This window comes from Malaclemys terrapin, chromosome 13 (genome assembly GCF_027887155.1).
Source record: "Malaclemys terrapin pileata isolate rMalTer1 chromosome 13, rMalTer1.hap1, whole genome shotgun sequence".
Classification (NCBI taxonomy): Eukaryota; Metazoa; Chordata; order Testudines; family Emydidae; genus Malaclemys; species Malaclemys terrapin.
This window is the reverse complement of record NC_071517.1, coordinates 2,747,236-2,761,050: the sequence shown is the minus strand read 5'-3', so window position 1 is coordinate 2,761,050 and position 13,815 is coordinate 2,747,236. Positions and strand designations below refer to the sequence as shown.

General features: G+C 52.3%; 1 protein-coding gene across 4 annotated transcripts in view; it reads left to right on the top strand.

Moving 5' to 3' along the window:
• The window catches only part of SLC38A10 (solute carrier family 38 member 10), a 46,798-nt gene extending 33,706 nt beyond the window's left edge, over positions 1-13,092 (top strand). Inside the window, exons 12-16 of one of the 4 annotated variants that reach the window (XM_054046952.1) lie at positions 3,382-3,552; positions 3,886-4,359; positions 4,943-5,065; positions 9,361-9,540; positions 9,685-13,092. In XM_054046952.1, coding sequence (XP_053902927.1) covers positions 3,382-3,552; positions 3,886-4,359; positions 4,943-5,065; positions 9,361-9,540; positions 9,685-10,925 — 2,189 coding nt within the window. In that variant the 3' untranslated portion in view covers positions 10,926-13,092. Of the gene's footprint in view, positions 1-3,381; positions 3,553-3,885; positions 4,360-4,927; positions 5,066-9,360; positions 9,541-9,681 lie in introns of all 4 variants that reach the window. The other 3 variants (XM_054046951.1, XM_054046950.1, XM_054046949.1) reach the window with 3 other exon arrangements.
• The last annotated feature ends 723 nt before the right edge of the window (positions 13,093-13,815 follow it).

Below are 13,815 nucleotides of genomic sequence, written 5' to 3'. Positions count from 1 at the left end.
GCTGCAGTGGTGGGGTGAGGGTAGAAACGCCCCTGACCTCAGCCTAGGAATTTGGGGGGGCGGGAGCTTCCTGGAAGCCGAGCTTGGACCGATCCGGTCCTAGGAGCGGATCTGAGGACTATCTTTGATCAGTTTCAAAAAGCGGACAATGGAAGCAAGGGTTTAAAATCAAGGGCTTTGCAGCTGTTAGCGCCCTCTCGTGGTTAGAACTGGGGAAACAGCGCCTGATGACACTGCCAAGGACTGAAAATAGCCCTGTGTTGGGAGTGATACCATGGCCAAAAAATGTATTTTCTTCCTCAATTCGACAGAATCTTCCCAGTGCCCCATCCACTCTCTGCTCTTCCCAGGCCACATCTGGCCTCCTTTTCCTCAGTTCCCCCTCCGCTGAGGAGGAGGAGAACGATGCCAAGCTGTTGTCTCCTCCTTCCGAACAAGCAGGAGCTATCGATGCAGGCTTCAGCTACAGTCGTTAACATGGTGGACAAGAGTGATATGAAAACCACGCAAGGAGTAATTTGTAACGTCTTTCTGGGGCCGTTGCTGGAATCCCAACCAGAAGCTGTGGGGGAGGGAAGCTTTTAGGTTGCTAATCATGCAATTTTATTGCAGCCTAGAGACATTGTTGGCAAACCACTTAAGAGGGAAAAAAAATCTGTTTCAGGAAGTCTTGGGTCCCCCCCATATATCTCCAAAGGGAGACAGCTGCTAGAGGGCATTGTGTGCTGGGCTGGTTCTGGAAGGCCCAGCGAGCAGCAAAGAAAGCCCTCTTGCCGTCTGATGCTGAGATGTTGTTGTTGTAAGGCAAGAAGCTTTTATAGCCTCTCAGCCCTTGCCTGTAAAGTCCAGCGCCACTCATAAAACATTCAGAGGCCCAGCATTACTGTAACGTTATCCAAAGGGACCTGAAAGACGACTGTACAGTTAGTGATTGTTACACATCCTGAGCAAAATTGTTCTCTGCAAACCACATATAGCTCCTTGTAGGGTTCCATGCAGCATGCAAGGCCATTAATTCACGCCCAGATGATGAACTTAATTTTGTTTCCTGCTGAGAAAATGACCGCTTAGAGGCAACTTGGCCTTATTACGGAGTGGAGGTTTGATCTTTTTTTTGTTTTGCTGTGTGGTTTTTGGAAATGCGTGTAACGTGCTAGCCATCTCGTGATATACGACTGGTCCTGGGTACAGCCATGGGGCCTCCACCAGTGATTTCATCGTAGGGGAGAGCTCACTGGTTTCACCTGCTGCAGTCTGCTGGACAGCCACAGGTCACTTGGCTAAGCTGCAATCCTGCTGTGAAAGGCAGAGGTAGGAGCCCTCTTCCATTACCCGTCAGATGGTAACTCAGCGTGTTTGGCTCCCGAACCCTTTTGCTTTGCTTATGAAATGTTGGGGTTACTGTAGAATTAATCCTACTAATACCCTGGCCCCAAGGAACGCTGGGTGTATGGCAGATCTGTAGTGAGCCTTCTCTTGAATGAGCCAGACCTCGGTCAATGCAATAAGGACTGAGGTGCATCGTTACCAGGGACCCCGTAACAAACTAAAGCTTTTCTGGGGCAAACCAAGTAACTTGTGGATTGTGAGGCTAGAATTTGGCTAGAACATCCTGGCTCCGAAGGGCAGAGCACTTTCTTCCCAGGGCTCGGCAGCCCTCTCCGGGAAGCCTGCCATCCTCCCAGAGTTGGTTCAGAAACGCTTGCTTCCCTCCCTCCCCGCCCCCAGGATTCTGCCTGGCTGCCCCGCCCGCTAATGAGGGGCTAGAAGCGAGGGCCACCGAGGCTGGTGGGGCCACATTTGAAAGGGTGCTGGTTGGTGATGTGCTGAAAGGGACACAGCCCCGTGTTGGGAAAGGGACAGCTCGCGGGAATCCATTTTCCCTGCGGGGGACGGGGCGGGGCAAAGAAGGGAGAGCACATCTCCCCCTGGCCCGTGCCTCGCAGCCACGCTCCACTGGGAGAAAAACTCGCCTGCCAATCGGCATCTTTCCATTGGCTTCACTGGGCAGTGACTCTGGCCCTACGTCTTCCCAGGGAAGGGGAGCGAGGCTGCAGATGCAGGCTGCGTGACCTGCAGTGTCCACCATTGCTTCAGGCCCCTTTTCTTATTTACTTAACCAAAGCAACCTTGAAAACCACCCAGACTTGAACTAGTTTCCCAACCTGGCGCAGTGCTCTAGGGCAAAGATTCCACGCCTGTCAGCTGCTCCAGCCGGGCTTCCCACACGGGCCTGGATCTTGTACTGTTCCGTCTATTTCACAACTCACATAAGACCCGCACAGCTGAAATTGTGGCAGTCTCTCTTTCCCATGAATTCATCTGGTAACCAACTGCACCAGTTCCAGGGAGGGGGAGGAGAACATTGAAAGAAGTTTATAGCATTAATTCCCCAAAGGAAATTGGAGGGAGGGGTGGAGAAGTGTGTTTTTGTGATAGAGAAAGTAAATATTTCCGAGTTCATTGGACAGAAAATGCTCTATGTGATTTCATCTCCCAAAAGCTGGAAAACAATTTGATTCCCTCCTCTGTTTTTCCTCTGAAGCCGAGGTTCTCGAACATTTCCATAGTGTGGGCTGCTGCTGAGAGCGGCGTATGGGCGGCACCTACATTCCCATTTCAGAGACTACGGCCAGAGGGGACCATTCGAACATCTGGCCTGATTTCTTGTACAACACACGCCAGAGAATTCTTCCACCCAGTAACCTCGCTATTGATCCCAGTAACTCGGGTTTGATTGCAGCAGGCCTTTCAAAAGGGCATCCAGCCTTCCAAACAAGGCATGAAGAGACGGAGAGTTTGCCACTCTCCTGGGAAGTTCGTTCCAATGGTTAATCACCCGCATGGTTAAAATTTTGTGCCCAATCTCTGATCCCCTCCCACTCGGTCCCATTACATCCCCGTGCCAGCTACAGCAATTGTTCTTGCTCAGAAGTAACATTAGGAAACTATTTGATGTGCCTTTCCTGTCCTGAGTGGAGCCTAGCAGCTGGGAAGGAGGATCTCCGCAGAGCCACCGGCGGCTGCAGGTCTGGAGCGCGGGGTTCTCTGAGAGATTAAAAGGAGCTCAGGAACTTTCATTGTGGTGGCGGAAAAGAGCGCACGATCAATGCTGCCATCTGGTGGTAGTTCGTGGTAGCATGCAGCTTTTGTCAATTGCGCTGTACTGTTTTTCTGTATTTTGATAACAAAAGAGGGATGGCTAGTAAAGAAAACGAAGCACTGACAATTGACTGAGGAGCTCAAAATTGCCTCCTAGACCCGTGTCACTTAGCTGGAGAAACAGGATTACAGCTGACAAAAGAATTGCCCCGATTCCTTTTATAGATTGACAGTGCAGCCATGTGTGACCTCATTCAATTAACTGTGCCATGCTTACAGTCCAGGACCCAGTTGCGGAAGGGGCGGAGGACAGCCGTGAGAAACCGAAGCTGCCGAACGAGAAGGAGGAGATGGAACAGCCGCAGATCAAGGTGCCCATGGACGTGCCCAAGAGAGACGAAGCGAAGGCCAAGCAGGAGGAGGAAGTGCAGCTCGACCGGCCTGACCAGGGTATCCCAGAGATGGGGCTGTGGGGCTGGGGAGAGGGCGAGAGCTTAGAGGTGCAACTTGACATACTTGGAAGGGGTGGTTAGCAACATTATTGCAGATAATTCATGATTCCATCCCCGTCCAGGCCGATTCCCTCCCTGGCCTAGCATGGCTGCTCCTGGAGCTCGCCGGATATGCTTGCGTGTGGCTAGGCAGCAAGGCCTGCTCACTGGAAGGGGTGACACGTATCAGGGCAGGAGGGTACACACGGGTATGACATGGGTCTGCTGGGTGGAATTTCGCCAAATCCCACCAGAGGGGCCCATTGACCTTCTCCCCTCCCCTTTGCCCCAGGGATCGCTTTACCTGTGGGAGAAGCCCATCGCCACGAGCCGCCTGTCCCACATGACGCAGTTGTCGTAGATGAGGGGCAGGACCGGGAAGAATCCAAGGAGAACAAGCGCCCACCGGAAGAAGCCAATGCAAATCGGCTCAATCCGGCCGTGGAGAAGGCTGCACAGCTGGATCCCGAGAGAGAGGAGCCCAACCTGGAACGAGGAAAGGAAGATGGGGCTCACAACCAGCTCCAGAGAGAGGTCAACAGGCCCCTCGAGGGCCCGAAGAATGCCCCGGAGGTGCCACGAGATGGCCGACCGCTGTACAAAGATCTGGAGCCCGGCAAACAGGTGGTCGAACCGAGGTCACTGGCTGTCCTACCTGGGGGCGAAAAGAGAGCTGAGGCCGCAGGTGGAAGGGAGAATGCAAATCTCCAGCAGGCTGGGAACGTTGCGGAGGCTGTGAAGTCTGTAGAGAAGGAAGTTGACCCTGGTAAGTCATCTCCTGGGTGTCTCATCTGAGCCAATTCTCCTCTTGTCTAGGCTAGGGGAGGGCAGCGATTGGTTACTCCTCTCTACATTCCAGTGTTCCCGTCTAATTTCACCAGATTAGCATGTGAATATGCACAGCCCCTTCAGCAGCTGTTGGGGGAAACGAGGAATCTGGTGTCTTTGACAGCTACTATAATATCTGTCAAACAATTGTTTGCTAGCCTACTAAATGTCAGGTGCCGTGCTGTTGTTATGTGTCTCACAACTCACTGGGGACGTGGAGTTGGGAGATCTTGACAGGTAACACATTGCTAAGTGCCCATCTAAAAGCTAGCAAGGACGGTTCTTGCATTTTAATTGGTTAAGGTAGTTAGCATTGGCTCTCTGCCAGGAGTCTATAAGATTGTTAAATATTTTTTTTATTACTTCCCTTGCAGTTGTCAGGTTGAATATAAACTGCGTTGGCGGGGGGCGGGCGGGGGGGAGGGAGAGGCGGGACAGAGTGTGGAGCTGTTTTTAGAGAACATCTGCCGCTTCTTCCTTTCCAACCAAAGAGCTGAGTTGGTCAGTCGGTCTGTCTGCAGGTGAGAAGCAGGAGCTGCTCCCGCCCGACAGGCTGGATCCAGCACAGGTGCAGCAACCGCAGCAGAGAGAGATCCGAAACGCTGAGGACAAGCTGCAGGAGAACGCCGACAGCAAGCTGGAGGGTGAGTGAAGTGGGGTTTAGCCTCCCCACAGCTGCCAATCGCCCTGGGAGCCCGTTGCCTCGTTAGGCGGCATGCGAGGGACAGTGAGATTGTACCGCCCAGACGGTTTGGCCGTGGTGGTTGGGATCATATAACTTTAGGCCGGTGGTTCCTTTTGGCTTTTTGCTACCTGCCGTTCCATGCATGCTCCCTCTGCTCTGGCACCGCAGCCCTGATCCCGGCCAGGCGCCGAGGGGAGGCGCTGGAGAGCGAGCCTCTCCCACACTCACACTCCTGTCCTGTGGGGCTGGGCCCTGCTCCGGGGTTGGGACCCGGCCCAGCCCTGCGACCCATCTGGAACTCCACTGTACCACTGATGGGTTGGGGCCCAGCGGCTATAGGCTCTAGTGCTTAGCGTCTGTCTCGAAGGGCTAAATACTCCAGGAGAGGATGGCATGTTTCAATGCAAAACTTCCGCCAGCCCTGTTGGTGCCGTGACCCATGCTGGACTGTAGGCCTGGCGCTCTCTCCCCTTCCCCGCCCAAGCTTAGAGTACAGAGCGAGGCCCCAGGGTGAACAAGAGCGAAGCCAGAATAAAAGCACAGTGGGAAATGGCTGTGTGAACTCTGCTGTGGGGAGTTACACATCCTTCGACCGATCCTGTTCCCGCCCGCGTGGCTGCATGCTAGCTCATGACGCACGGGTAGGTCGGTGAAGTTCAGCTTCTCCAAGAAGAGCGTACTGGCCGTCCGGCTCTTCCCACCGCTGCAAGGGTTTGGAGCCTATGGCCTCTCAGCCAGTGCAGCGGGGGCCTCCAAAGGCACTTCCTCCCGTTACAGGTGGGCAGAGACACACCAGTCTGCTCAAGGTAGCAGGGCCTCGGGTGGATTTGTACTCGGGTGACTAGCCAGAGCCACCACCCAGGCCGCTGTGGCCACACTGCTATTGTTAGTGGGCTAGCATGTGGCCGGCTACCTGCACAGGGGAGCAGGCTGCCAGCTGCAGTGTAGACAGACCCCGGAACGTTCCTAGCGTCTGCCTATCTGGGATGGCAAAATCCAAGACTCAGACCCAGGGCTCGTGTCTGGTGGCAGGTCCCCGCTGCTAGCGCCCAGTTGCTCACATTCTCGCCATGATGGACTGGAGAGACTGACTGAACCCCGGCAGCCCTTGTGTAACCCGTGCCCAGCAGATCACACCTGTGTTACTGGAACAGACCAGGTTCCCGAACAGCCCGAGAGCAGGTTAGCTGCAGGCCCCGTGAATTGCTGGATGACGCTAGGCTACATCCAGGGAATCTCCGTCGTGGGAACAGATCATGCGTACCCTGCTTACTGCAGCTTGGATGAGGTGACACCGAACGTGCCATATCCTGAGAGGCTGCACGTATGCAGTGCATGTGCAGGACACGCGCTTAGGTGGCTGTTTGTGCAAAGTCTGTAGAATCTAGCATTCATCTGGCCGTTTCACGAAGGTGCTTTCCCCATATCCTGCCACTAAAGATTATTTGATGCTTTTGACTTGTTCGTTTGCTTTAAACAAAAAAGAAAAGAAAAATCCCGGTTTTCCTAATCTGTTTCTCTTCCTTCTGCATCTCAATGGGCCTGAAACAGCTGAGATTAAAAAGCTAGTAGCAGGTATGAACCATATTGAATTGTAAGGAGGGTTTAAAATCCCAGGATCCAAGTGCAAGTGAACGAGTAGCATGCATGGCCTCTGGGCTTGTGAATGCATTGCATGAGCGTACGTGTTCGCCTTCAGTCCTGGGCAGAGAGTCAGCCCCAGGCCCCTGGGCTTTAATGGCACGTAAGAGGGTGTGTGGGACTTGTCCCGTTCTTCTGTACAGAGCTGAATCCCCCACCTAAACAAACGGGGAAATGGTGGTGGTACAGCCAGGGCCCACAAGCCTCCTGCACGGATGCCCCTCACTGACAGTAACTTCTCTCTGGGCTCCTTCCCCAGCTCCTGAACCGTGGCCCCTCGGGCTGCCCAAGTCCTCTGCGGTTTTTTTGTTAAATCGCTTACGATATTTTTTTATCAGAGGTGTGTTAAACCCCCCCAAAGTGAGTTAGAGTCTGACAGGTTTCCCTCCACTCTCATTCGGATCAGAGGGAGTGTGACGGGGTAGCAGCCCAGCGGGTTTTGGGGGTGTGAATAGGTTGAGAGAGGAGTTACATAGGCTTTCAAAAATCTCCATGAAAACCAGTTTGATTTGGCTTGAAACCTTCTCCTTCAGCATTGCTACCCAAAGCTAACCATGCAGAGCTAGTGGAGTGCAGTCCCCAGAACGTGAGAGTAGAAAGGACTTCTGTTTGCCCTGCCGAGCTAAGTGCTGAAAGTAAACAGACATGGGGGGAAGGAAACTGCACTCTTCCAGTGATTTCACTTCCCCCGCCCATAATGGAGCTTTTGTAAATGGGAATATAAGGGGAAATTCCAAAGTTGCTGTTTGTTTTATAGCATTCTGCTGTGCACCGAAAATATTCCCCTTTATTCATCTTGTGTGTTATTAGCAGGACAACTTCCCTTTTTAATTTAAATGGCATTTTACAGGCTGTTAATCTTTGCCATGAATTCCTTTGGGTGCAATTTTCTGGAAACTCCCAGAGAGTTTTGGAGAAATGCCACTAGGCGTGTCGGGGGTGGGGGGAAGCACAGGACAGGTTAGCACTGTGCAGTATATGCAGTGGGTGCATTTCCTAAGAAGAAAGATGTCGTAATGTCTCCATACAGACAGGGTGTCTGCGTGGTTTGCACACTGCATGTAGCTTGCACAGTGCCTGGCTCAACTCAAGTCCGTGTTGCTAAGCCCTGACTTCTGAGCACTAAACTAACTCGTCAATTCAAATAGAAACGGTGTGTTCTCCAGATATTCCCCCAGTGTGTGTCTGTGCAGAGCTAGTGAGCAGGATTTTCGTCCTGGTTTAACGTACAGTCTTATGATACGTTATTGCTGCGTCCTCTTCTCGCCTGTTTGTGAGCACCGCTCACTTCAGATTTCATTGGCTGAAATTTACTCCAGTTCAGACTGGTAATCTAGTCCCTCTGCCCTCTCCACAAAGCTGTACATTGGCTCACACAACCTTTAACCCCAGGACAGCTAAACCTGAGCACCCAGCCCCTGGGTTGTGCCGTGTGTTAGATTGCTGGTGTTCAGCTGCAGCCCAGGTCTGGGGCGGCGGTGTTGGGTTTTCGGAGCCTGTGCCTGCTGTTAGACGTCACTTACCTGCTCAGGATAAAAGCGCAGTGTGGGGGTCAGGTCTGGGGAAAGGAGAGGGGCATTTTCCCAGCCCTACCTCCAGCCAGCCCTTGCCCAGTTGAGAGGCTAGAATCAGATGCCACGCATTGGAGGCTGTGCAGATCTTCCACGTCTGGGTGCAAATGCTCTGGTAGGCTCCCTGGGCTGGGCTCCCTCTTAGTAGGGTTCAGATGAGCTGCTGGACTCCTAGCCCAGAATGATACGTCTTTGCTCAATAGTAGCTAGGAGGAAATGTTCTAGGCCCACTAAAATGGATGAATTCTCTCCAGGGGTCAGAGCTAGAACTGCCATGTTAAGCCCCTGCAGAGGTCATCGCAGACCCTGACAGCAGTCAGAACTGCCTATCCATCTGCCCCTTTGGGGATTAGAGAAGGGTTTTAAAAAGCAGAAGTCCTCTTGTTTTGAATCTGGTTAGCCGTTGACTGTCCCTTATCTCTCTGCCACCTTGCTTCAGAGACCTCTCCCCTTCCAGGATAAATACACGTGCACTGGTCAGTCTTACTCTGAGTCTCCTGCCTTGTGTGTGAAAAGCAGCCTCCAAAACATTGCCCAGTGTCGCTTCTGCCACTGTCTGTGCACGTTCGCTGCAGAGCCCTTGGCTTTCCTTTTGTATGTGGGAGGGGAAGAGGGGTGATCAGACAGATCACCCCCTACACACACTTATTTGCATCTGGCTGCTATGAGCTTTCAGTGGAGGATCTCTGTGCTGCTGATAGAGGGCCGTATTGTGATGCCCTTGCTCCCTCCATGGCAGTGGGACTGTCCGAGGAGTAGGGCACTGCTCTAAGTGAGGAAGGGTATCGCAGGCTGGCTATGGCCACCAAGTATTACAGCAAAACACGGTGGGTCACAGATATGGAGGAGGAGGATAGCTATCGAAATGAATCGTTACGTGGTTAGACTGTGTGCAAGCGTTATTTCTGGGGGGAGAAGCATGTACCCACCTGTCCCTCTCCTCCCAATAAACACAGGAAATGTGAGGCGCTGTTCTGCCACTCCCAGCAAGCTTCATTTTCTTCTCTTTTCCCCCCTGCCTTTTATTTTTTTTAACCATTAGAAGCCGGGAAGGCCAAGGTGCTTGATCACGCCGTCCTGCTGCAGGTGATTAAAGAACAGCAAGTGCAGCAAAAGCAGCTACTAGACCAGCAGGCGAAACTGCTGGCTGTGATTGAAGAGCAGCATAAGGAAATGCACCAGCAGAGGCAGGAGGAGGGAGGTGATGAGAAGCCAAAGCAAGGTAAGGATGTGGCTCGCAAACACCTGCCACTCTCTGGGGCTGGCACGTTGGCAGCTCTGAAGAACATGCAGGTGCACTGTGGAAAAGGAAAACTGCTGCTGGGCATTCCCTAAAAAAGAACTTTCGTTTATTTTTCTGCAGCAGAAATACCCCAGGAGCCCGACCTGCCTCTCACAAAGAGCAACGAGGAAGAGGGCCGAGCTGTTAAAGCAGATGTTGCTGCAAAGCACCTTCCTAAGGAGATATTGGACCCTCCTCAGCCAGGGCCTGGCCATCAGCCTGTTGACTTAGTGGAGCAACACCAAGGGAATGTAGATGGTCTGGAAGAGGCTGTGCACAGACCTAGAATGAAGTTTCCTGTTCAAGTCAGTGTAGCTGGGCCTAAAATTCCTGAGGCTCTTCCTAAGGGTGGGAAGGTCCCACAACACAAGGTGAACAAAGTCGTTAAAAACTCTCTAGAGAATTTAAGGGATCCACTTCATAGCGATGATTCACGACAAGCCAATGACATAGGACATGCAGTCCAGGGTGCAGGAAACCATCCAGAGAAGCCCGCAGCCAAGGAAGTGGGGGGAGGGCACGAAGCCAAAGCTGTGGGAGATAGCCAAGAGAAGAAGAGTGCCCTGGAAGCTGGAGAGTTGGTGGCAGGAGCAGTCACTGACACCCAGAGACAGCTGCCAAGGGCTGTCAAAGCTCAGGAGACAGCAGGGAAGGGTCCAGAACGAGTCTTTGGTGCGGACTCTAAAACCAAACCAGCAAATAAAGAGGAGCCCAAAGATCTGGAACGTCCATTGGACTCTTCAAATAAACTGCAAGTAGCAGAGAACGTGCAGCATAAACAAGAACATCTGAGACCTGGAAATGACGACCAGGCCGACGGAGCTGGCAGCAAGCAGCAGCAGGCTTCCCAGGTCGATCAGGCCGGCAAAGTGGAGGCTAAGAAAGAAGTTCTCCGGGGAAAGGCAGTGGATATGGAGCAGGGTCCTCAGGGAAGCCACTTGAACAAGCAAAAGGTCCTGGATGAAAAACTTCTCAAAGATCCTGCTGGGAGGAATGCCTTTGAGAACGACGTTGCCTTAAAGCATGAGAAGGGAGCAGCCCCCCTTGCGGATCAGAAACCAGACCAGGAGAACGTCAAACCAAACCGGGACCTGAAACTGCAGGCTGACTTGGACCTCCGGAGGAGGAGACGGGACCTGCCACCTCGCCTGGAGGAGGAGACTGAGGCGAGGGAAGGTGTCATCATTGGTCTCAACCCTCTTCCGAATGTGAAAGTGAACGACCTCCGCAGTGCCCTGGAGACCAGATTAAACCAGGCAGCAGAAGGTGCCCAGCAGGTGGTTCACAGTCGGCAGATCAAACAAATGGCAGAGGAGGAGGTGTGATGAGACCCGGCCTTGCTCTATGGGTGGTGAAGCCGTTATCGCTCCTAATGTCTGCGGTATCCAACATTCCGCTTAGCAAGCGACCATTTGGACTCCAGTTGCATACACGACTGCTGACAGTCTAACCCAGCAGCACTTCACTTGGACTGGGCCCCAACACTCGGGCTGATTCTGACCTCAGACTACTCTCTCCATGGAATTGGGGGCCACCATGGCCCATCCATTTACTTCAATGTTAACGTCCTGCCCGTGTTTGTCATGGGGTGACTGGAGAGTCAGTGACCCAGAAAGAGAAGCTCCGACTGCCCTCTGGCTTTCGAAGGTCCTCCCCATTCCCAAAGGGTCTGTGCTGTTTGGTTCATGTTGAATTGCCTTGTCCGTCCTGCCCCAATTTACCCATTCAGTATTGAGGCACATCCCCAGGTTGTTCAAATTATCTCCTTGCAAATGTTTCTCCAATAAGTGCATTGAGTTGCTTAGTCCAACTTATCTGGGCCTCAAGAGGGGGAGCTCGCACAGCTCCACTTCTCCTGGAATGTTGCGATCCGCATTGGAAATACGTCCGCTAGGACTGGGTTAGCCAATTGCTGGGGTCCGTTTGCCCAATGGGAAGCTGTTCCATCAGCTTTACGTGTGTTGGGCTGAAGTTTGTGCTAGGAATATCAGTGTAGTTAATGTCCGATGCTGCCTTAAACAAGCACAACGGCTACTGTTGTGCTGCTCCTTCCTCCCAGGGATCATTCAGTTGGCCACATACTAGTAATAATGAAGAGCTTTACCTTCTTCTCTTCCTTGGCGGTTACGTTTCAGATTGTGCTTTCAACAGGAGTATTCCTGCCCAAAGTGCATGAAGGGGCTCGTGCTGGGAACTGCAGACTCCCTTCTTCCCCTCTCAAAACGGCTTGAGATTTCCGGCAAGAAGTAGCAGATATCAGGGAATGAAAGCGTATGATTTCAAGGGACAGTGTCATGGAGGGTTGGCTCAGAATCGTACCTACCTCTCTTCTCCCTTTGCAGAGTTCATGTACTGTTTGGTATAGTTGTATCCCCCAGAGCAATTGTTCAATGTGTAATTAAAGCCATTGAGGTCGGTAATCAAGACACTTGGGTAACGTATACATGAGCGGAGGAAGGAACCTCTTAAGAGAATTGGTTTGTTTCAAAAGTCGGGGATCAGTAGTAAATTTTAAAGTGTGGTAAATGAGAGACCTTGACTGCCAAATGTAAGAAAAAAATCCCCCAGCTTTCACTAGAATGATTGACATCCGCCCTACCAGGAGCCTGTCGACCTCAGCAGAGTCGGGGTTTGTCCGGAATCCTTCGGTAACTCCGCCTCATTTCGTTCATATCTGATCAACCTCCTGGAAGCGGGAACTATGTAACTGTTGTGATGGGGGCTGGTTACCAGGAGAAACACTAGGGGGGATGACTCTGCCTTCAGACTAGAGAACTCTGAGCTCCTAAAAGGGAAGAACAGGATTGGGACTGGTCTTTAAAGTCGGCCGATTATTGAAGTGCTTAAATCGCTGTGGCAGCTGAACGTCTTCAGGAGGGGCATTTGCATGCATCCTGAAGTGGCTGTTGTAGACGGGACTGCCATAGCTGGAGTCTCCTGGAGTTCCTCCATGACCCTGTCTCAAAGCACAATTAACCCGTATCTGGGACTCTTGTAACTTCTGCTCTGGGGCAGGAGGCCCTAGAACGGCCTCCGTGTGATTGTTAGCATTTGTGGACGTCAGATGCAAGTAAGACACATGCTTTCAGTGCAGCAGTCTCCTCTGCTCATGGCCAAATCTAAAGTCTGTCCCCGCTGCAAGAACTAGCCCTTTAAAGCTCTAAGGGAGCTCTGTGGGCGGGAACTAAATACTCCCTATGCACACCCGCCCTGCTTGCCCCTAACTTGTGTACAGGGATCTCCCTGGCCTCTGTCAGCTTCGTGCTGCGATCCTGCCTGGCACGGGGAGCACTGTTTCTCTTACACCATGTGAGCAGCAGTTTAGGGGGACCACGTGCTGCTGTTGAGGTGCCTGCCGACCACAAAGGGACCAAAGATAATTCTGAAATTCCTCAGCACCTGAAATTGGCCAGTGTTGTGAATGAGACATTCCCAGCTGGGAAAGGCTGAGGAGTGGCCACGCCAGGCCAATCAATAAAATAAGTTAAAGCATTTTGAGCTGAACTCTTCTTGCTGTAACGAGCACCGTTAAGCCGTTCTCGGCCATTGGGGGGCAGTTCCTGTTGTCCAGGATGGGACGTATCCTTAAGGGAACTCCACTCATTCTGCATCCCTTCTGCCATTGCTGCAGCTAGTGGCTGGGCTCCTCCTGGCGGTGAGGGGAGGGGCTCAGTGTGCCCCCAACTGGGAGATTTCATGAAATGCCACTTTGTTTAGCTTCAGGGTGAGTGCAGTGAAAAGTGGGGCGCTCATGGCCCAAGCAGTGACCTGCTCTTATCGGAGTGCTTTTCATTAGCTAGCACCCCCCTCACCTCTATCAAGCTGCAGCTTGGATTTACTTATCCTTGTACCCAGCATTTCCTCCGTAGCCCTGTGCTTAACCCTCTAAACGTAACCAGTGTCCTTGCACTACTGCGAGGGCCCCGGCAGCCTTGAGGGTACCATGAGCCACTAGATGAGGAGCTCTGCCATGGTTTGTAACCTTGGCCTATTTCTTCCTTCGTCTTAGGAGTTTCAGTGCTTAGGTTTTCAAAGCTGCAGTCTGAAAGCCTGTATTCACATGGGACGTGGAGGTTTAGCAGCAAGGTTCCCAGTTGTAGTGGGGCAGCTCTTTAGCGTACCGTGGCTGTAGCTGAACTTAAGCATTAGTCATAATATGGGCAGAAATACTGAAATCTCGTGAGCTAAAGCAGAACCCTCTCTCAAGTGACCTAT